This window comes from Equus caballus, chromosome 1 (genome assembly GCF_041296265.1).
Source record: "Equus caballus isolate H_3958 breed thoroughbred chromosome 1, TB-T2T, whole genome shotgun sequence".
Lineage (NCBI taxonomy): Eukaryota > Metazoa > Chordata > Mammalia > Perissodactyla > Equidae > Equus > Equus caballus.
Window position 1 is genome coordinate 33,899,321 of NC_091684.1, and position 23,745 is coordinate 33,923,065.

General features: G+C 39.9%; 1 protein-coding gene and 1 long non-coding RNA gene across 5 annotated transcripts in view; one reads left to right on the top strand and one right to left on the bottom strand.

Annotated features, from left to right (window-relative positions):
* Positions 1–18,741, top strand: part of LOC102148846 (uncharacterized) — a 41,157-nt gene extending 22,416 nt beyond the window's left edge. The window contains exon 4 of one of the 3 annotated variants that reach the window (XR_288855.4): positions 18,559–18,741. This is a non-coding gene — a long non-coding RNA (uncharacterized lncRNA). Of the gene's footprint in view, positions 1–4,778; positions 6,675–18,558 lie in introns of those variants that run through there. The other 2 variants (XR_011422133.1, XR_288856.4) reach the window with 2 other exon arrangements.
* CCNJ (cyclin J) lies at positions 1,876–22,273 on the bottom strand. 2 transcript variants are annotated; one of them, XM_023641778.2, is made up of 6 exons: positions 21,923–22,273; positions 21,161–21,270; positions 13,446–13,656; positions 6,062–6,361; positions 5,815–5,974; positions 1,876–4,948 (listed from the first exon to the last, which is right to left on the bottom strand). In XM_023641778.2, the coding sequence occupies exons 2-6, from the start codon at positions 21,227–21,229 to the stop codon at positions 4,537–4,539; spliced, it is 1,152 nt and encodes a 383-aa protein (XP_023497546.1). In that variant the 5' UTR covers positions 21,230–21,270; positions 21,923–22,273; the 3' UTR covers positions 1,876–4,536. The 2 variants fall into 2 exon arrangements, with proteins under 2 accessions (XP_023497546.1, XP_023497557.1); XM_023641789.2 differs by having other exon boundaries at positions 5,815–5,938; positions 21,923–22,140.
* Positions 22,274–23,745: the final 1,472 nt, after the last annotated feature.

A 23,745-nucleotide genomic window follows, 5' to 3' on the forward strand; every position in this document is an offset into this window, starting at 1 on the left:
AGCAGCTTTAGTCATAATTGCTGAAACTTGGAAGCTACCAAGATGTCCTTCAGTAGGTGAGTGGATGAATAAACTGAGGTCCACCCAGACAATGGAATATTATTCAGTGCTAAAAAGAGCTATCAAACCAAGAAAAGGCATGAAGGGACTTTAAATACATATTACTAAGTAAAAGAAGCCAATCTGAAAAGGCTACATACTGTATGACCCCACCTGGATGACACTGTCGAAAAGGCAAAACTATGGAGACAATATAAAGATCAGTGGTTGCCAGGGGTTGGGTGGGGGGGAAATGGCATGGAGAGGGATGAAGAGGCAGGACGCAGTATTTTTAAACAGTGAAAATACTCGGTATGATACCCTAATGATGGACTCATGCCATTATAAATTTGCCTAAACTCATAGAATGTACACCACCAAGAGTGAACCATCCATAGGGGCCGGCCTGGTGGTGCAGTGGTTAAGTTTGCACGTTCCGCTTCGGCAGCCCAGGGTTCACCAGCTCCAATCCTGGGTGTGGACATGGCACCACTTGGCAAGCCATGCTGTGGTAGGCGTCCCACATATAAAGTAGAGGATGGGCACGGATGTTAGCTCTGGGCCAGTCTTCCTCAGCAAAAAGAGGATTGGCAGCAGTTAGCTCAGCGCTAATCTTCCTCAAAAAAAAAAAAAAAAAAAAGAGTGAACCATAATGTAGACTGTGGACTTTGGACGATTATGATGTGTCAACGTATGTTCATCAGTTGTAACAAATTTACAACTCTGGTGGGGGATGTTTTTAGTGGGGGGGGGGGGGGGGGCTGTGCAGGTGTGGGGCCAGAGAGTACACAGGAAATCTCTGTACCTTCCTCTCAATTTTGCTGTGAACCTAAAACTGCCCTAAAAGAAAAGTTTAAAAAAGAGTGGTAGTCAGGTAGAAGCAGGGTAACAATAGGTACGGTACCCTTCCCATAGGAAGCTAGAGCCTAGTCTTGATGCTTTGAACTGACTGTACTTGTTCCTTTTTTTTTAATCTAAAGGATTTTTAAATGGACGTTAAGTGACCCCTAAATGAAGATAAACTGAGTTCCAGACTATACCATTCTAACAGCTTCAAGGTGTGCTAGTTCTATCAAGCTAAATGTAAGCTGCTTGAGGCTAGGGAGCCAGGTCTTTCACTGTGTGGTCGAGCAGTTGTTGATGAAAATAAACTCGTCACATGGGGTTCAGAATCACCTCAATGTAAAGCTACCCGTCTTGGTTTGGAATGCTTGTTGCTCTTTCTCTTAAATTCAGCCTTAAAGAACATTGTATAGTAACTGACTCTCTCGAGGGCTGTTGCTAACCCTGGCACTGTGCCAGAGCAAGTGACACTACACAGAATTAATCTTAAAATGCTTTTGAAGGATGTAAAATTCCTAACCCACACATAGAAACCTATTAAAAATTTACTCTTCAAAACAAATTCTAAGTTTTAAGTTGAATTAAGTAGCAAATGATATTTATACTTAGGCAAACAAACCATTATCACTCACTGTTGATGCTGTTCTCTCACACTCTTGACCATTTTGTGCCCCCACTTTTAAGATCAGACTTCAAATTTTCTGAAGATTGCATGCTGGTTTAATAAATTAGAAGCTGCAGTTGTTAATGCACTAACAACTGACTTTAAGCTCAAAAGGCCAAAAGCTGTGTCCAATATACTTTTGTGGACTTTGATGCTCAGTATGGAATACATAATAAATGGATAAATGTTTCCCACCACTACAGTTATATTCTACACCTGGATGGCGTATACTTAGTATAATTATGATTCCAAGTCTGATTTCTATGATATGGTTCAATGAAGCTGCAAATCTACATCAAATTTATATTTAAAACAAAACACCAAAACCATTTTACTGAAAACTAGTTTTATTTTAAAATTAAGTGCATAGCACTCATCTAATTCCATTGGTGTAGACTTTAGCACCATACTCGCTATTTGCAATTAATGTCATAACACAGATACATTTTGGTTTGCAGTCTGTACTTGAGTAGTGTTTATTTAGTGGACTTTGGTAAAGCCCTTTATACATATCATTAATCTCTTCACAGTACACATTTAGTGATGGTCCGGTAATCTCAAAAAAAAAAAACCCCCCCAAAAAAGACCTACTTTAAAGACTAATCAATAAATTAAACAAAACAAAACCCACACAATTCCTCCCACCCCCATCCCCCAAAGCTAGCAGTTGTGAGTTGTATTTATATTGAAACCTAATGCTTTAAAAATAGTTCTGGTTCTCCAACCACCCCATCCCACCCCACCCTGGGTATGCAGCAATAGTAACCAATTATTTATTTTATTTTACCCCCTTCAAAATTAATCCAGTGTTCTTTAGCTTTTTTAAATATAAACTGGGAAAGTGTTATTACAAGGTTTTTTTAAAAGGCATATTCTTCTATAACAAGAATGACATTTAAACCAATCAATAAAAGCATCTGACAAGACATTAAATTACCATAGGCACCGGCTGTTGTTTCAAGTTGGGATCTCTATCCCAGTATCTTACATTCATAGTATTATTGAGGTAGTTAAAATACTGAAAATTGGACTCCAGGTTGCTGGGTTCTGGATGTGAATGTGAAAGACACAGTCTCTTTTGAACCCACTTTCCCCCAAATAATTCAAGTTCACTTGAGGTAAGAACTACCAAAATCCAATTAGCAGCCTTCTGTAAAGAGGAAAAGTGATACTTTCAGAAAACAATTTTCATGTCTGAAAACTGCCATGAGTGAGTGTTCTCACCTGAGTGGTTTTATCTACCAGACTAATAAATCCACATCATGCCCTATGTATTCTAATTATAAAAGTTATCTTTCTTTTAAGGAAAGGACATTCTCTAAGAATTCTCACTGGCAGAAGCACCCACCCGCATTCATCCACTGGAGTCATCTGGATCGGTCCATCACTGTGTTGAGTCCCTTCCCTTCCTAACGAAAGCCATTGGCTTGATTACTGAGACTCCTGCTGCATACCCACAACAACTTTATAATAATATGTTTGTCTTCAATGCATATTGTGGCAGGCACATACCTGCCATGCAGTTTCCCTTCTATTCAAGTGCTATCTTTAAAAAAACACCAACAAAAAGACACACCTTACTAACTGTTCAATCAGAAAGCTTCCCTCCACCACATCTCTCTTCTCCCACAGATAAGAGCACAATGGATACAGTTTCAGTTATTACAATGATTTTTTTTTCTTTTTAAGTTTATTCCCTCCAATCTCTTTATCTCCCAAATTGCCCTTGCTGTAGCGACTTACTATTGCTGTTTTCACTCATTCCCAGTGCAGTGAAATGTCCCAGGGCCATTCTGGGGCCAATCTCATGAAAGTAACTACTGAAATTTAGTCATCAGCACTTTTGCCTGCTTCCACTATCTGGATTCAAAAGTTGCTTATAAAACCTGTCTTCCACGTAACAAAGTGCTGCTCTAGCACAACCTGGAACTACCCTGGCCACATTCCACTTCAAAATAAACTCACAGGACTTTATTCTGGTACTGACATTTTAGTTATGCCTGCTCTTGGTAAAAGTTTTTAGAGTAATATCAAATCTGAGTATAAATCATTGATTGCACTGAGAAATGCAAAACCTATATATGTATTATGAATGATAGGAACCACCAATTCATTCATTCTAAGCTACAATTAGGTTCTCATTTGAAAATACATCCTAGCAGGAGTATTTTAACCTATGTTATAAAGGTAGTTCATACTATAACATTCCCAAAGCATGTTGCGTTACAGTTAAGTGTTTCCAAGTAGTACAAATTCCCTGAGTTAAATGTGTTTTAATTCTAAACAATTGAGGTTGATCACTTAGGGGGAAAAAAACAACAAAAATTTATGACCACGACTTTAAGACAAGACATCTAATCCACCCTTAATTTTTAGTACATAAATCCAGATGCCTATACTGTCTGATAGGAAGTTATATAGAATCATCTAAAAAAAATTTTTTTACTGCACAGATTGGTATAGCATAGCAATTCATGAGTTTAAACTTAGTCAAAAATTCATTTGTAGATCAAAAATATAACTCAAAACTGCAGAATAAAAAAAGATCTCTTCAAAAATTAATACTGTAACTTTCCTTCATAAAAAGACTGTTTGGCAAGTCCACAGATAAACATTAGTCTCTGACATATAAGCCAACATTAGGCAGAGCCCACCACAGGTCAAATCTCAAAATAGTGAATTGGAGTCTGTCCAGATTTTCTGTAGTATTGAATATTTTTGAAATATTTGGACCATCAGCTGGGGCTTGAAAATTTTTGTCAAACAGGGATTTGTTTTGACAGGATTTGACATACACACAGAAAGTGTTTGCTTAGTCCTCCCAGGTATTCATGGTGCATCGAAAGGGATATTCCATCTTCCTGGTGCTGGTATCTGAAGAGTTCTGATGTAACTTAGATCCCTTTCCTTTCGAAGAGAAGTTTACAAAAAGCTTGCCCCAGAGCTTCAAGTCACAAACAGTCTGGGTCAGGTATTAACTTCGCATAAAATCACCTTTCAAAGCATGGAGTAATGCATGGGTAATGTTCATTTATCTGATAACTCCGGTTATAAGAAACATTCAGACAGGGCTTAACTTCTACTGGTATTGCCAGTGACATCCCAACACCAGTCTGCACATGCCCAAGGCCCTGAACACTGGTTTGGAAGCCAGCAGGACACGTCTGTAGTGTGTAAGATGAGGTGTGTGTGGTAGATACAATCTGCTGACAGCCTGGTTGTTCCGATACAGGATGGCGATACTGCAGTGAGGTCTGATGCGTCTGATGGAGATACTGAGGTTGCTGAAAGTGAACTGGCCGTGAGGGCTGGGAGGCTGTCTGGAACACACTTAGTTGTGCTGGCTGAGGTCCTGCCTGTCCTCTCTGTTTGTTTGCTTCTTTCACATCATTATCATGAGCACTACAACATGGAGAGAAAGGAAACTATCAATAACATTACTTAAGAAGAATTTGCAAGAAAGTCATACACCACCTCCAATTTTTTTTTTTTTTGAGGAGGATTAGCCCTGAGCTAACTGCTGCCAATCCTCCTCTTTTTGCTGAGAAGACTGGCCCTGAGCCAACATCTGTGCCCATCTTCCTCTACTTTATATGTGGGACACCTGCCACAGCATGGCTTGCCAAGCAGTGCCATCTCCGCACCCAGGATCCAAACCGGCGAACCCCAGGCCACTGAAGTGGAACGTGCAAACTTAACCGCTGTGCTACTGGGCCAGCCCCACCCCGGCAACTTCTTAACTAACAGCTGACTCCATGGATTGCCCCACTGCCTAGGTAGCAGTCACTGCGACCGTAATTTCAACAATGGTGAGATTTCATTCATCCTTCTAAAAGCTCCTTCCTTTGGTACAAACTTTGGGAACTGGCTGCTGGTAACTGTGAGGACTATTTCCAGCTTGGCGTATATATCCAAAATGAGCACTTAAATGCAGCTGCCACTTTGCTGACATCCTGGTGGCCCCACAATTCAAAGTGGAAATGGGGAATGGGGCAAGACTTGCCTGGACTGATCTCAGAGTTATGGGCTCACATGTACCAGAATCCTTATCATGTACCCAGAATCATACCAACAATGACAACCTCTAACTGTGTAACAGCCAAAAGGGGGTCCCCTTCTGCCAAGTACTACTCATAGAGCTCATGGTAACTAGCAGCTGTCAGAGCAAATATCCTAAAAGCTCTGTGCTTTTGAGTTGTTTTTAGGAACCTTATACATGAAGAAAAATATTAATGAGAAATTACAAACACAAGAACAATGAGGCTTACATCAATAGCCGTTCAATGCACTGCACTAAGAAATCCCAGGAGTAAGCAGTAAGACGATGCAGTCTTGTAGGCCACGTTGGAGAAAGACGAAGTATAATCCTTGAAGAAGCCACACATGCAGCAGCTACTAAAGAAGGTGCATAATTTAGAAAGGCATAATCTGTGGAGACATCAGAAATGAACTTAAGCAACAGAATATACAAGTCACAAGCTCAAAAATCACTTACTAGCATCCACAACAACTCACCTTGTAAAGATACTTCCAGGAAGTAATCTGCATACTTGGCCATGTAGAGTTTAGTTTTTTCCAAGCAAATCATTGGCCAGCCATCATGAAGATCCGTTTCGTGTACTGCTTCGGAGAGATAGTACTCGATGAAATGGGCGGCTGTTGGAAGGCAGAGGTTCCACTGAAAGGTTTCTAATAATAGTAGTTCCATATGTAGCAAATTTTGTTTCGTTAATACTAAATTCATATTAGTCATACAACCCAGGCTGTTGAGCTGCTCCAGCTTAGGCACACTATCTTCTTTTTCTTCAAATTTACCTTTAAAGGGGGAAAAAAAAACAGAGAGGGAAAATATTAGGCAAGTGATCATTATAGGTCTAGTCACTTAAATGGGATTTGTTGTCTTATTGCAAAGATTTAGATCCAAAGACATTCTTTCCCCTACCTTGGGCAGCTACACTTGTGCCAGAACTCTTATGGTTCTCGTATTTGCATGTTTTCTTTCCCAGTGCCTCTGCCTCCCACCCTTTACCCTCCCCCTAAAAAAAAAAAAGAAACATGTAAACATTTTTATCTATGTCTTAATGTGTAACAAAAATTATGTGCCAATGAACATATCTCTCAAATCTCACCAGCTAAATCTTTTCAGGAAATTTCTTTTTGGGGGTGTATGGTAGAAGAAATTATTTTATTTTAGAATAGAAGAAAGTTTACAGAATTTACTGTCACAGAGTTATCTGAAATCAAAAATAGCTAAGCTTCACGTCTTTCATCATGGCATATTTTCAGCACAATCTCAATTCACAGATAGATTAGGAGGAAAAAACTGGGTGAATATCTAACACAAGCACTCTCATTCCCTATCCCTAAAAAGAACCTATCCCTTTTCTTCTGATTTCCGCACTAAGTCTGTTACAAAAAAGGAGGGAGAGGATACTTTATACCCACTTTTATATCCCCTTAACTCAAAGCAGAATAGGAGTAAAGACGATCTGATGGCCGAACTTCATTATTTGAAGGCATTAACTTCTTTTCAGCAAATACTCATCCATATGTACAGCTGAGGAACAAAATTCCCTCTCCAACCCAGAATCATTTTTCTATATTATGTACCATCTGACACTTTCATTTCCAAGCAAGAATCTTACTATATATAAATCATTCATTTTAGGTATTTCTAGAACTTATGGCTGCAGAAAATTAAAACTATCAAGTACTATTATGATTTTCCAGTTGTAGTAACAGAACCAAAGAGTTGTCTTCAAGTCTCTTTGGGTCTTTGTTCTGTGGTAGCCCACAGACAAAGGGAAATTATAACTAAAGCCTTCTGCCTCCTACTATTATGTTCTATTTTATGTTGAGATTTAATACAGTCATATTACAATTATAGATTTCTCACAATTGCTTTTATACTTGTTCAAAATTACAGTTGTTAGAATATGTTCCATATTACTATATAAAAAAATTTGTTTTACTATTTTGACAACTGTTTTAATATATTTGGTTTCCTTGGAAATCTTATAATTTTATTTTATCCATTTAAAAATATTTTGTTGGAGAGGAGCCAGAAAGACTGCCAAATCAGTAGAAAGCAGACAAGTTTCTCTATGAATGTCTTCCGGAAGTATGGGTTTACACCACATTGAAGTCACTAGAACAAATGGTAGTGGCCAGGGTCGCTCAGCCCAGATGGTCTGTGTACTGGAGCCAGTGGAGTTTGTTCAAGCCGGCCTGCCTTAGGGCTGGGGAAAAGCACTGGTGACTACCTTGGTCTCTGCTGAGGAAGGGGAAACTGGGGTAGAAGGTTTTGTCTCCTATGCTAGGAGACTCTAAGCTCATGACCTTAAAAAGAGTTTAAGCCCTAAGAAGCTCAGAATTTCTCTCTTGCTCCAAAAATTTTGAACTTCTTTAGATCTAAACCAGTCTTAACTAAATATTACTGCAGGTAGGAGTTGATCCAAAAAAACCTTACATAATTCAGACTTTTCAAGAATCTAGATAGCCCTTCCCAATTCAAATCACATAAAGATGAATTTCACAAGTTTTGCCAGTAGCAGATACGGATGAAAGCATTAAAGTGGTCTTTATGACATAGTTATCCAGCATCATCACTGTGTAAAAATATAGGAGAGGAGCCCGCTGTTCTCAGTATAAGAGTGGAATTTTTCAGAAGGAAAATGACCTAGGAATTTACTTCAGTCCCTCTTAAAGAATCATTAAGGCTTTCAAAGTGCCCTGCATTTGTGTAGCAGCAGCAATACTGACAGTACACTTCAAAGGAACATATAAAAATTAATGAGTTTATTTATATCATGCTTGAAATTCCTTTGAAGAAATTAATACACCATAATTCACTGTTTAATTCAAGGATCAAGGACATTTCATATTATCTCCTTGAAACTTTCAACATCAAAAACAAAATTCTATGAACAATTTCACAGCTCAAGAAACCAAGGTAGTGAGGTTGGCCAATTAATTTAAAGTCAAATAAGTTGAGCCAAACTAAAAATGGAGGGCACAAGTTTGTTTGAATTTCCAAAGCTGCACTTCTAGACCAAAGAATTGCACTGGGTTATATGGGGGCAACAACTACCAGAACAGATAGGACTTCTATATTGTTAAGCATCTATGGGGTTTCTATGTTTATAAAGTATTTGGCTATTACAAGTGTGAAAGGCTTTGCATCTTGATCTGCAAAGTTAAAAATAACCTGCATATGCGTAAATAACCATACTTGGGATTTCAATTCAGGTTTAAGTTTTTTGGAACTCTTTCATCATACAGTGATATAAATACTCGGATGCATGGATCATAAAGGATTTTAAAATGTGTGACAGTGTCAATGAATAGCTGCATTCATATCCATAGTTTTTGTTGTGCTGAACATATGTGCATGGGTATTTTAAATCTACTTATCCACAATACCACATACAGATCACACAAATCAGTTTCTTCAATTGAAAGGAAATACCAGAAGCCATGTGATTATATTGATAAAGGCTCCAAACAGGAAATAAGGGCACAGAAAATTCACATCTGCTTCCCAGAAAATAAAGTATTAGAAGCCACAGAAACAAAACATCAGGTTGTCTTTCCTTTATAGGAAATGTTCACATCAGACGTGGAAACCAGCTCATTTTCAAAGCCAGCAGTAAACGGCAGGTATGTGCTAGTAGGGCAAGGATCAGATGTCAGTTTGAGCTCTGCCAACCCACATTCTATTCTTTTATTACGAAGTAGGAAAAAAGTCATCCTTAAAATTCTCACAAATTTGTAACACTATCAGTGTAATAGAAAAATGGGTAAGGAACAGGAAGAGGCAAGTCATAGAAAAAACAGGTTCTATTCTCATTAAAAGTTGAGAAGTAAATAAAATCAACTGTGAGACAGAATTTTTCACCTATCAGATAGTAAAGTAAAAAGCTTTGTCAACCTAGTATTGGTAAGCAAGGAGAAACAAGAACTTATCCCAAATTTTTATTGCTAAAAGCCCACAATCTCATTTTTGGCTTCATCTTGACTCTAAAATCATTTCTTAGTTACATAAGACCTTGAGCAAATTATAAAAAGCCCTATTTCCAAGATTGCTTCCATCTCTTCTATGCTCCCCAAGTTCACTGCTGATCACAGAAGCCAAGGGAGCCAGGGTATACACGTCAAAGAGGTGAATTTTAGAATTTCCCAGGATAAATCAGTCTTTTCTGGAATGAGCAGAACCTTTAGGAGTAGAAAGCCAGACTAAAGATTACAGACTAGCTTATGGAGGAATTAATCATTATGATGCTTTTATGTTTCAATTTCCTATGTGCTTTTAAGCATACTACCCTACATGATCCTCCAAACAACTTTGTAAGATAAGTGTCTCTATTTTATAGAGAAGTAATCCGAGACTCAAGGGTTGTTGAAATTCATATTGCTGACAAGAGAGTCACACCTAGGAAATCCATCACTACAATCCCCACTCTACAACACTACACACCACTCTCCAATCAGAGATAATCTCCAAGTCCTTTCTTCCTACCGCTAATAGTGTAGACACTCAGGCAGCTGGATACACATTAGTACCTGGAACTTACAAGCTGTGCTCCATCTTTGGCCAAACTACCAACAACCTCCCAACCTGTTTAATATCTGGAATCCAACTGTCACTCAGTCCTATCAGCTGTAAGCTGTTCTTCACTTTTATACAGCAGGCTGCCCATCCCAAAGTAGGGAGCAGGTGGGGGAGGGGGACATACAGAGTTCAATCATTCTGTGAGGAGAGAAGCATTATTTGAATAAAGTTTATAATAACTAATTGGAGAGCTGCCATTGGTATCCAAACATAAGAAGATAGAGTGTAAGAATGTGAGAAACACTAGAATGAACTCCACAAATTTAAAACAGACATCAGCTACTGAAAACAGACTACCAGTTTATAAGCATCCTAAGCACTTCTGTTGTAGTAAAGTTACAGACTGGAGGGAGGAGAGACTGCAGCCAGCTGCTAAGGGGCAGCCTCTTTGACTCCTGATCCTAGTATAGATCTGATAGCTTGAATTCTTGACCACTGCCTACTTGGGTGGGGCTGAGACCCTGGGAGATACCTGTCTCACACTGTCCCATTCTCCGGTGGGAAAAGAACAATGTAAAAGCAATTCTTTTCTCTCAGGGAAAGAAGGGTCAGGGGATGTCAACAGAACAAAGAGAGGAGGTATCTGACTCTTTCGGTAATGCATGATAAACAATTCATATCTGGACCACAGTAAATACAAATCCTAAAGCCTAGTTCCTGGAGAATGAGCCAAAAGTAATTACATATTACCACATAGATTAAATCAAATAATCTTCAATAAAATACTCTGATCAAGACCTTAAACTAACAGTAATAGATAATTTAAAAACATGAACAATTGAAAACTCCATCCCAACCAACCTAAGATGGTACACAAATAAAGTAACCTTTCCCCAAACAGTGGAAATTACAGGAAGTTGGCACCAATGCCAAGCACTGCATGGTGGTCAGAATTCTTATCAGATTATTCAACTAGAGTCCTCAGTGGACTTTGTTAGTAACATGTTGTTTATGAATATCTAGTTAAGTAACCCCTAATTCATTGTTACTAGTAAGTAAACTTTAGTCACATATGTAAGTCAGCCTATGAACTGACTATGCATCACTCATAATTTCACTGTCTACCAAGAGGAGTCTCCCTCTTGGCCCACACCACACTTTAAGAATTGCAGGCGTAGAGCAGCTGGGGCTTGGTAGTAGTAGGACAGTGATAGCCACAGAAGGCAAAAAATTATTTTTTATTAATGATCCCAAGTTTTTAAAATAACTTAACTTGCATATCTGATTTCCAGTGTCTCTCTACTATAAACTGATCCTATAAAAAACTAACATTCTGTAAGATAACAAGAAGCCATTCCATGTAGATTCTCACACATCTGATGTGTCAAGTACGGGTTTTTCCAATCCTATGCAAACTATTAAACCACAAAGGGCTTCACAGTCAGTGATGAAACACATACAGAATAGTATACATGATTGCTTATGAGAATGAAACCTTAGTTAAAGGTTAAATTAAAGGTTAATTATAAATGTACAAACATTACCTCGCTGGCTTTCAGGTTGGGGGGAAGAGGAGCAGGCAATGTGTCTGGATCTTAGAGGACAACAGATTAAAGGAGAAATGTAGATTTTCAGGAAATAGATAGTATTCTGATAAGAATTTGGCTCAAGGTGCACATGGATAGGGTTGGAAGATGAGACTGGAAAGGTGGCGGGTCCAGATGAAATGTTCTAAATGTTACATTAACAAGTTTCTACCTTAACCCACAAGCAGTGGGAAATCATCACTGGGGCTGTGTTTATTTATATTCAGCCTGGTCTACAAAGAATTTAAAATAACTTACAAAAAGACTTCAAGGAGACAAAGTATGTAGTTGAAGTCATCAGATCAAAGGAAGAATAAGGGTAGGAAAAGAAAATCTGAGAAGAGATTAGTACCACAAATGACCTCACACAGCCTGCATTTGGTTTTAGGTTTATTGCAGTCAAAGCACAAAGGTGTTTTAGAAAGAACTCTGATGGCAGGATGTAGGCAGAATGTTCCTTAACAGCAGCAACACTGGATCCCATATCCTCAAGTGGGGGTTAGAGGTGAAAGCAGTAGCTATTTCTACATACTACTTGGAAGTGGGGCTTAAATTTCTATTGTAATGACATGAATAATATAAAAACTACATAATGGATTCAATACCAAATACAACCTTTTCACATTACTAAAAAAAGAAAAACTCAAGTTCAATCCCTTTACTCACCCTCTTTTTCTTCAGTTAGGGTACTAACAAATGACGAAATGAGTTGGAGGAAGACGTTAAGAGATAGAGGCACCAAAAGGGTGAACAGAACATTCTGCATTGGGGAACAAATATGGTTATATCAGATTCTACCTTGCAGCCTACTTCATAGTTGTGCCTAAGGCATAAGCAAAGGTTTTCACATTTGTAGCAGTTGCACGTGAACCTTCAGTTCATTAAGCCAACTCATTACATAGTCAGTAGAAGGTATTCTAACAATACAAGAGTACGATACCTTTTAGACAGTTTCTCAACCTCAGCTACATTGACATTTTGGGCCAGATAATTCTTTGCTGAGCGGGGGGCTGTCCTGGGTACTGTAGATGTTTAGCAGCATGCCAGGCCTCTAGTCACTAGATGCTAATAGCATCCTCTCAGGTTGTGACAACAACACAAACTGTCTCCACACATTGACAAGTATCCCCTGGGTGGCACAAATGCTCCTGGTTGAGAACTGCTGCTTTCAGGCAGTGGTTCTCAATTGGAAGGGTACCTCAGAATCACCTTTGGAACTTTTTTTTTTTAAAGATTTTATTTTTTTCCTTTTTCTCCCCAAAGTCCCCCGGTACGTAGTTGTATATTCTTCGTTGTGGGTCCTTCTAGTTGTAGCATGTGAGATCCTGCCTCAGCGTGATCTGATGAGCAGTGCCATGTCCATACCCAGGATTCAAACCAACGAAACACTGGGCTGCCTACAGCGGAGTGTGCGAACTTAACCACTCAGCCACGGGGCCAGCCCCCTGGAACTTTTGAAAAGTTAAAAAATACCCAGGCTTCATGATGTAGATTCTGAATCAGTAGATCTGGAGTAGCCTAGGGAGTTGTATCAGAATCTTCAGTATGTATGGCTTAGGCGCATAATGTTTATAAAGGACTCCAGAGCCACTTTTTAATGTCTGGTTAAGAATTATTGTGCCAAGAAGCACTTTCAACATAAACTTTCTGATACTAGTAAACTGGAATGAATGGAATTTGGTAATATTTCACTGAGTTCTACATAAATTTATTTTATTATAAACAATGGAAATTCCCGGTCATGTAGATCATTCATACTTACTTGCTAGAAGCAGACAGGAAAGTGCAACTAAATGCAGCTGCTGGATAGAGATGTCATACCGATCCATAAACAGGTCCAGCAAATAGACAGCAAGATGTCGGGCAGAAGGGCAAAGTGTGAAGCGATTGCTCACAATGGCAATCAAATCAGCAAAATACCTTCTGAGACTTAGTTGAGGGGACTGGCCTTTGTAGGAGGGCAACTTCAGCTCCTAAATCAAGAGGAACAGCATTTAGTCTAAATAGCCTGTAAGAGAAGTATTCCCACAATGCTAAGATGACATTTTTTCCTAATATATTAGTGTTAAAAGTGCCTAAAACACACTTTTATTGAGTGAAACACAAAAATGAAAAAGCTGAGTGGAAGGATAATAAGTGGTATCTAAAATTTAAAACCAAACTTTTCTCCTTATTCTTAACTACCTCTGACATGGCCAAGGTGTTTCCTGCATTACTGGATATATTCCAGAAAGATTTTTAATAAGGGAATCCTGTTTTTCCTACGTAATGTTTTCAGAAAAACATCCTAACCAAAGCTTTTGGTTAGAAGGCAACAGATAAGTAGATAGGTTCCTCCTGTGTCACATACTATATCAGGCTTGCAGGGATGTGGAAGGTAGAGACTAGTATTCAGCCACTAGCATCTTCTAATCATGTTTCCCTTTCAGCAGTTTTATGATCTCTCCTTTGCCACCATCCTTTCATACACCTAAAATTTTTCCCATTGTCACTGTTCAATCTCAGAACTATATGAGCTCATTGTCTAAGAATTAAAAAATTTCTATACTATTAAAGTATTTCCAGAGCATAGAGAAAGACAGAAAAGTTCTAAATTCATTTTATGAGGTCAGCATAATACCAATACTAAACTCGACAGGTATCACAATAGAAGGAAGTAACACGGATATGACCCTGAAAGCGTAGGCAAAAAAAAGAAAGAAAGAAAAATGGAGAAATTAGACCTCATCAAAATTAAAAACTTTTGTGCATCAAAGGACAATATCAACAGAGTGAAAAGGCAACCCACAGAATGGGAGAAAAGACTCGCAAATCACATATTTGATAAGGAGTTAATATCCAGATTATATAAAGAACTCTTTTATATATATAACTCAACAACAAAAAACAAACAAGGCAATTGAAAATTGGGCAAAGAACTTGTATAAACATTTCTCCAAAGAAGATAAACAAATGGCCAATAAGCACATATAAAGATGCTCAACATCACTAATCATTAGAGAAATGCAAATCAAACTCATTATGAGATACCACTTCACATCCATTAGGATTGCTATTCTCAAAACAGAAAACAGAAAATAAGTATTGACAAGGATGTGGAGAAATTGGAACCCCTGTGTATTGGTGGGAATATAAAATCATGCAGCTACTATGAATAATAGTACCAATTCCTAGAAAAAATTAAACATAGAATCACCATATGATCCAGCAATTCCACTTGTAGGTATATACCCAAAAGAACTGAAAGTAGGGACTAAGATACTTGTACATCCCTGTTCATAGCAGCATTCCTCGTAATAGCCAAAAGGTGGAAACAAAAAACCTAAGTGTCCATCAGTGAATGAATGGATAAACTAAATGTGGTATATACCTACAATGGAATATTATTGAGCTTTAAAAAGAAATGAACTGATATATGCTACAACACGGATGAACCTTAAAAAACAGTATGCTATGCGAAATAAGCCAGACACAAAAAAACAACTATTGTGTGATTCCACTTCTATGTGATACCTAGAATGGTCAAAGTCATAGAGACAAAGAGTAGAATTGTGGTTACTAGGGGCTGAAGGGCAAGGAAAATGAGGAGTTACTGTTTAATGGATATGGAGTTTCAGTTTGGGAAGATGAAAAAGTTCTGAAGATGGACAGTGGTGATGATAGCACACGGTGACTGCACCTAATGTCGGTGAACTGTACCCTCAAAATGGTTTAAATGGTAAATTTTATGTTGTGCACATTTTACAACAATAAACAAAAAAAATGGAAGTTACACATCAAACTTAATAAGATATAAAATTTTAGATCAAGTATTAGCCAACGTAATTTAGTAATGTATCCAAAGAATACATCATCAATTGTAGTACCTCCCAGGAATGCAAAGATGGTTAAATAGGCACAATCATCTTGGTAGATGTCAAAACAACATCTGGACAAAGGTGACCCTGGGAGAAATAACAGACATGTATTTCTCTGATGAAAGAAGGGAGGGAAGGTGGGAGGCAAGCTAAAGGAATCTCAAATGTAAGAGCCAGCATCTCAGTTGGAGGTGAAATAATAGAAGGATTAGCATTCAAGGGCCTACTATTGCAGTATTATTTAATATTGTTCTGTGAATACTAACCCATCCAAATAGAAAAAGGAAAGAAAAGGTTTAACTATTGGAAAGCAAGAATTGAAAGTCACTTTCAGGAACAAAATTATTATTTTTCAGATGATAGAATTTATATCCAGAAAAAAACAAGAAAAATCAACAGGAAAAAAAAGAAACAGTAAGAATTCAGTCAGGTGGCTGTTTACAAAATTAACTTAAAAAATCAATAGCTTTTCTGTATACTAATAACTGGTTAGGAAATAGGAGATTCCATATACAGTAACTATAAAAATCAAAACACCTAGAAATAAATTTATATATGCTAGCCCTATATGAAGATAACATTAAAATTTTGAAGGAATAAGGAAGAATTGTAAATATGGAAAGACATTCCTTTTTCTTAGATAGGAGAACCTATTTGATAACAGTGGCACTTCAAATCAGAGAAGAACGGGTGAATTTAATAAATATTTCTGACACATAGGACAAAGTACTATTTCTTTATTATTTAGAGAACTCTTACAAATCAATAAGAAAAAGGCAACAATTATGAACAGACAGTTCACAGGAAAAATAAAATAGGGCCAAAAACATAAAAAGATGCCTCATCTAATTCCAAATTAAAGAATCATAGTTTTTCACTTAGCAGTTTACATTTTATTAATTATTGTTTACGCTATCAAGAGTGGAAATAGAACTCCCACATATTACTGGTCAGGTTGACAACTGATATAACCTTTTGGAGGGCAATCAGGTAACATAAATATTTTAAAATGCAGCTTGCAGATATCCTTTAACATAGCAACACTAGGCCTAGGAATTTACCCTACATATAAGGAGGTCCTTTGCAGCACTATTTTTAATAGCAAAATAGTGGAATAAAAAAGTTTGATGTCCAAGAACCTGGGTGGATCTCCAGACAGTTACGCTGAGTGAATAGAGCCCATCCCAAAAGCTCACATACTGTATAATTCCATTTATATAGCATTCTTGAAACAAAATTACAGAAATGAACAGATGACTGGTAGTCAGGAGTTAAAGTGGGGAATGAGGGTGGGAGGGAAGTGGCTGTGGCTATAAAAAGATAACTTTTATAATAAAGGTTTTTTTTAAAGATTGGCACCTGAGCTAACATATGTTGCCAATCTTTTTTGTTTTTGTGGGGTTTTTTCCTTCTTTCTTCTCCTCCAAAGACCCCCAGTACATAGTTGTATATTCTAGTTGTCAATGCCTCTGGTTGTGCTATGTGGGATGCTGCCTCAGCATGGCTTGATAAGCGGTGCTATTCCGCGCCTGGGATCTGAACTGGCGAAACCCCAGGCCACAGAAGCAGAGCGTGTGAACTTACCTACTCAGCCACGGGGTCGGCCCCTATAATCAAGTTTTTAATGAAAAGAGTGTGGCTATAAAAGAGATCCTTGTGGTGATAGAAAACGTTCTGTGTCTTGACTATATCAATGTCAATATCCTGGTTGTAATAATTGTACTATAGTTTTGGAAGATATTACCACTGGGGGAAACTGGGTAAAGGGTATAGGAGATCTCTCTGTATCATTTCTTACAACTGCATGTGTATCTAGTTGTTTAAAAATAAAAAAAGCTTGATGTCCATCAACAGGGAACTGATAAACTATGGGACATCAATTCAATGTGGACATTAAAACAAAAGAACAGTAGACCTTTATGTGTTGATATGGAAAAATTTGATAAAGTGAGTGAAGCTGGAGTGGGAAGAGGGTACGGAACACTAAAGAGATATTTATGACCTCTTATATCAACAAAAAAATAATATTTGCAGATATACTAATTTATTGAGTATCTTTTCAGTAAAAAAACTGATGGTGGTAACCTTAGGGGATCAGGGAATAGTGACTGTTGGGGAAAGCTTATTTTAAACCCTCCTATACTATCTGAAAATTTTTTTTAACCACATGCATCACTTAAAATTTTAAAAAAATAGTAATAGGAGTTACTTGGGAGATAGGCCAATGGACCATTTTATGTTTTAAATTTTTGCATAAGTAAGAAAAGCATAAACAAATGCTACTGAGGGAAAAAAAATTGGCTTAGGCTTGCTTGGCCCTTTGAAGATAAGAGAAAAAAATATTAACTTCTCTAAATAAAGGGAACATGCTGATTTCTCAAGCAGCCCCCAGGATTTTTTTCTTCTTTACCACTTCTGGAGATCTCTGCAACAGTATAAATGAGCTATAATTTTGAACTTCACCTTTCTTTGCTGTCACCACATGACATTTATTGAGCATCTCCCATGCAGCAGACACTGTGCTAACCCCAGGGATAAAAGCTGGAAAATGGTCTGAAGCTTTTCTCTAGCAGGTGAACCAAAATACAGAAATTATTATAATATAGTAATCACAGGGTATTATACGAACACTGAGAAGGGAGATCTAACCCAGCTCAGGGGGTGGGGTGTTGGGAAAAAACAAAGCCAGAGTTGGCTTTCTGTAAAAGAGGCCTGAACAAGGTCGTAAAGACTCACTGGGAAACATAGCTAGAAAACACTGATGGATTTTATTTTTAACTATGTCAACTTTCCTAAATGAAGACAAAACAAAGGCAAGGCCATCACTAGGAGAATTTTAACAATGTGTCCAATACACTCTCTTTACATTATTTTAAATGATAAAGTACAAGCGCTTACCAGATGGATGTCAGATTTAGTTCTCTTTGCACAGGTAATGCAGTTATACAAGCATGAGAAAATGACCTATGCTTCTCTCAGCTTATGAGCCTTTTCTAATGTTTATTCTCGATCCTCTAGAATTGAAGATTCTTGTTTGATCTGCTTCTCAGGGTCCCACAGGACCAAAGCACACAGAGAGAACATGTCATCTCCATCTCCAGTCTCAAGTCCTCATCAGCTCACCACCCCAAATGGCATCCCCTTTCCAGAATGAGTTAACTGTCCAGCCAGATGGAAATAAAGGCAGAGAAGGAATATTCACAAGTGTTAAGTACAACTCTGAGGTATACTTTCTTAATGTTTCTCACAAACATTGTTCCCATCTGTCATAAAGACTTGAAAATACTTCCTCAAACATCCTGAGACCTAGTATACACAGCAAAACAATGAGAAAAAAAAGACAACGACACAAGGGTATAAGAAAACAGCTGCCTGGTAGAGTTTTTCTTTTTTGGGGGGGATAACTGTATTTTACAAAAACAGTATAGTTGGCAATTGGGATTGAAGAAGATTTCTATTTGTTGTAATTTTTACTCTTCCCTAGTAGATACAATGCTACTTATACCAATTATTCTTCCATAAACCTTGAGTCTAAACATAGAACATCTTCCATGGTGTCCAAATGGCAACTGCCCAAAGGAAGACTTAAATTCAGATGCTCTGAATTATGAGATTAGACTCCATAAAGGCAACGATCATGTCTGTCTCATTCACTGTTACCACTCTAACACCTGGCATAGCACCTTGTACACTGTAGGCACTCAAATATGTTAAATAAATAAATAAGCATATGATTATCCAACTAAAACACCTAACTAATAATCTGGAATTAACAAACTTCTCTGAGAAAAGTTCATTTCAACTTTCCCTGACTTCAGTGTACTACAAACAGTAGTCTCTCCAGTTCCATATATTCAAGTTTTGCTAATTAACATACATTTTTAATAAGCGTGGCCATTGTGCCAAATCACAAGAAATGTGGCTTACACATGCTTAAAGATAAAATAAAGACAACCCCAGGGTAGCAAGCCACAGGTGGCCCAAGATACCTTTCAGTGGCATTCCTTTAGACCCTGCAGTGTCTCGTCCTCTCATAGTTCGTAAGCAACTTTATACAGGGTTGTGTCTTAGTCCTTGGATCCTCCCCAGAGTCTAATATACAAAAGTATTCAACAAATCTGCTGGGGGAAAAAATCCACCTTCAACCTCAACTGACAAAAGTAATTCAGGCAATTACTCAGGATTAAAATTACACATAAAATATCAGAATCAAAAATGACGGAAATCACCAAGAAACATCTTTTAAGTTTCATGTCAAAAAAAAAGTATCATTAACATCAAATAATTTCAGCACATACTAGAGGGGTAAAAAGCTGACACAAAAGGAGAACATTTAAAACTGAAAGATGACATCTGCCAAAGAAAAAAAAAAATCAAAAGTATCTGGACAATTTTCAAAGTGGAAAACGTGTAACTCTCTCAACATTCCAGAGAACCATTCCACAGCTGAGACTTTTCTGTGGTACAAACAACCTCTTAGGGGCTGATGTGTATTTAGTGTGTCTAAGAGACTGAATGTCAGAATTAATGCGTAGCATTTAGAAATCTCAAACCTTAGAAAAGGATACAATTATAACAATGTACGAATTAGGTTTTCTAATCTACTTAACCTGGTTAAAAAAAATCAAGATACAAGTTCATTATCATCCCAGGATCTCTTATTTCCAACAATCAGTATCCTTTTTATTAAAGAGTCAGCTGTTCTGCTTCTTTCATTTTCTATACATAACGAAGGGCTCTCTCTATCCATGGTGAAACTACTTCAAGTTAGAGATATTTTGGATCTGGTGTCTCTTCTCGTTATCAAAGGGGCAGAGCTGACCCATTTAGCTGAGATGTGACGTACAGTACAGAGTAAAACTGTTACTTAAGAGCAGCAATACACAAACTTTGCATTGTGCCAGAAAAGTGTGTTTTTTCCCCAAAATCTTTTATACTAGATCTACTTTCTGCCTTTGATATTAGCTGGAAGAAACAGTTAACTTCTTCTACCTTAAGGATTTGTAAACAGCCCTAAATCTTGCAGTCTCCAGGGTGGAGAATAATGAGAGTTATCACTTTCTTAGTGCTTACTACGCCAAACACTGTTCTAAGCATAGGTACAGTCTTAACTTACTTAATTTTCACAATTGCTCCAAAAAGCACGTTCTATTATTATTCATTTTACAGATGAGAAAATTGGGAAATAGAAAATTAAGTAACTTGTCCGAAGTCTCACAGCAAGTTAGTGGGAAGGCTGGGGAATTTATCTGTGTACAAACGTGACATAACAGACAGCTGCGCAACAACTATAGAACAAGGAGGGTTGCTCTGCCCAATAAAAAGCCAGCGCACATCTCTTTTGAAATACAATATCAAATCCATGTTCCACCTGGAAACAAGATCAGAATGTCCCTTCCGTCTCCCAACTACCACGCCCCACCCCCCTCCTCTTTAGTTGCAGGTTCTGATACATCCTAGGCAAGAACCTAAGAAGCTAATTAACCTCGAGCAAATAAGCAAACTCGCCTTTTCTGGTTAGGAAAATAGTAGTTAAAGAATGCGACGGCCTTCCCAGGGGGCCGAGATTCATACCCACGGGCACGAGACACGGACGGAAAAGTGAGGACATCAGGGTTACCTTGTACCGAAGCGCTTGATGAATATCGGCAGCCAGCTGTCCCCGCCACCACTGCCCCTCCAGCTCCATGGGACCGGGCGGCGCGCCTGGCCAGACGCGGCAACTTCAGTCTGGAAGACACAACCCAGACGCGGTCACGGCCAGCTCCCTCCACGCGACCCCTCGCGCCCCGTCCCCGAGGGGTGTGACCTCAGGCCACCCTGGGCGGCTGTTCATCTTCACCTGACTCTCCTAAAACCAGCACCGCTCCAAACAACTCCCTGACGCCGCACGGGAGGCCCGAGCTACCCAGGCCGGGGAGCTGGCTCACCTGGGGAACTGCCCGACTGGGTGCCGGGCAAGAGGCGGCCAACTCGGGCCGGAGCGCCCAAGGCGCGGACCGGGGGCGCGCTCGGGAGAGCGGGAGGGGGCGGGCCGGCTTCGGCTCCCCGTGTCCCGGCCCGAACTCTCCTACCGGCCCTGAGGAGCAGCGGGACCTGACACCAGTCACAGCCCCCTGAGGGGAAAACCCCCCGCGGAGAAAGCCGGAGACGAATGCCCGCCTGGCTCCGGTCCCCGCGGCCAGACGGCCGGGCGCTCCTCCTCCCCGGGAGCCTCCCCGCGGCCCGGCCGGGCCCGGCGCGCACCCAGGCCGCCGCCCTCTCTTCCTGAGGAGCGCACGGGATCGCGCGGCCCCAGAAAGGCGAACAAAAGGCCGGGCCAGGCGGGTCCGGTGCCCCGCGCCCAGCCCAGGCCTGCCGTCCCCACGGCGGCCTCCCTTACCCGGAACCGCGGCCCTCACAGCCCCAGCCCCGCTGCTGTGCGGGGGACGCCGGCCCCGCTCATGCTGCGGAGAGTCGGCCGCGAAGCGCCGGCCTCAGCTCGGGCCCAGCGCCTGGGCGCTCGCGCCGCCCATTGTTAAAGGACCGGCAGGCGGCTCCGCGTACAAAGCCAGCGCGGGGGCACATGCGGCCCCGCCGCTGCCAATCTCGTCTCGCGATACAGCCGGGTCACCCTCCCCCTCCCCCCAGCCGTCCAATCGGCGGCGGGCCGGGCCCAGGTGCAGCGCCCGGCGGCGGCTCGCCGGCTCCAGCCGGGCCGGGGCAGCATCTCTGGCAGCCCCGGCGCTACCGCGTCTCGTGTTCCCCGAGAGCCCCACCACCACCTACCGCGAAGCCGGCCTGAGGGGCGGGCGGAGGTCAGAAGAGAACGCCGGAGAAATGCTAACGTGGATCATCATTCCGGTGGCCAATCCGGTCATGCCACTCACCTGCTGAGAACTTTGGATGGCTCCCCGAAGCCCGCGGAGGAAAGTGATGCCTCAGCTTGGCGTTGAAAACCCTTCACAGCAGGGATTCAATCTGCCTCATCTCACATTACAACAGCCTCATGCATTCTAGGGGCTGCTCAATGGGATTATCGGTCCATCCATATGTGCTTTGGCTGTTTCCGCAGCCCCTAAACTGCTCTGAAATTCTACTCTCTCTTAAATTCCACCTCAAAACCTACTCCTCCTTCTAGAAACCTAATTAATCTCTTTTCCGTCCTTATTTCCTTTGCTTTAGACATTCTCAAGAGCTTTGAATGAACCTTTAGTAACCTAGTTTGTCAAATCCGTAGTCGATGTAGTTGACTATCTGAGGTCGTAAATCAGGACACTACAAAACTGTGGAAACACTCCAACATCGATTAAGGTGGTGTGAGACCTGACATGTGATTAGCAGAAATCTAATCCATTGTATTTTAACCTGTTTGGTGGGATAGCACAACAGAAGTGGATGGCTAGCCCAGGACAGTGATCTTCACTTTTCTGAGAATGAAGATCAACCTCTTTTAATATTAAAAAAGAAATCACGGACCCCTGTTCCTTTTACTCGGAATCCTTTGTCCCACAAAATGCATGATAAAGAGCTTCTATAAAATGCTGAATACGTTACGTGAATCTGAGTTTTATTTATCACAATGACATCTTCATAGACTTGAAGAAGAGCTGCAGATTTGTATGTGAGCCAGGTGAGACCATCCTTACGCCCAGGAGAACAGGGCTACAGGAACAAAGGCAAGATAAGGAAAACCCAGAAACATAGGCAGAGTCCAGTCTAGCCCAGCATTGTCCAGGGAGAGGCTGCCCTGGCCTATCTCAGTTGCAGGGGTTCCCTAGAGAGGAGATGGACACTTCAGGCTAGAAGCTCCATGTCGTTTACAATGACTTTTAAATAGTATCTGCCTCCTCAAGTTGCGATTCATGTGCACTAAGCAACTTTATGACAGTAATTTGGCTTCCCAATAACTTAAATGTCCAGGGCCCCTGTAAGAACCCTTTCAGAAAAATGGGTCACAGACTATAATCATCAGTGTAATAAGCAGGTTGCCTGTCCTGGTTTCTACTTTGAAGATGTTAAAGTTATTCACTGGGAGATATTCGGAAATCATTCTCACTATTTTCTGGATTTGCCTCATATGATGAAAGAACTTTAATTTCATTCATTTTATAGATTAATGTGTGTGTGAATATATATAATTTGCCAAGTGTGTCTTAGATTATAAATCCCTAAAATACAAAATTCAGGTTTATTATAATTTCTTCATTAATTCCTTTAGGGCAA

Coding starts and splice junctions, on each gene's coding strand:
- CCNJ (XM_023641778.2), bottom strand. CDS start 21,229: ATGGAGCTGGAGGGGCAGTGGTGGCGGGGACAGCTGGCTGCCGATATT. Junction 5,975..6,061: donor CCTGGAAGTATCTTTACAAG/GTGAGTTGTTGT, acceptor ATGTCTCCACAG/ATTATGCCTTTCTAAATTAT. Junction 4,949..5,814: donor TGCATTGAACGGCTATTGAT/GTAAGCCTCATT, acceptor TCCATGTTGTAG/TGCTCATGATAATGATGTGA.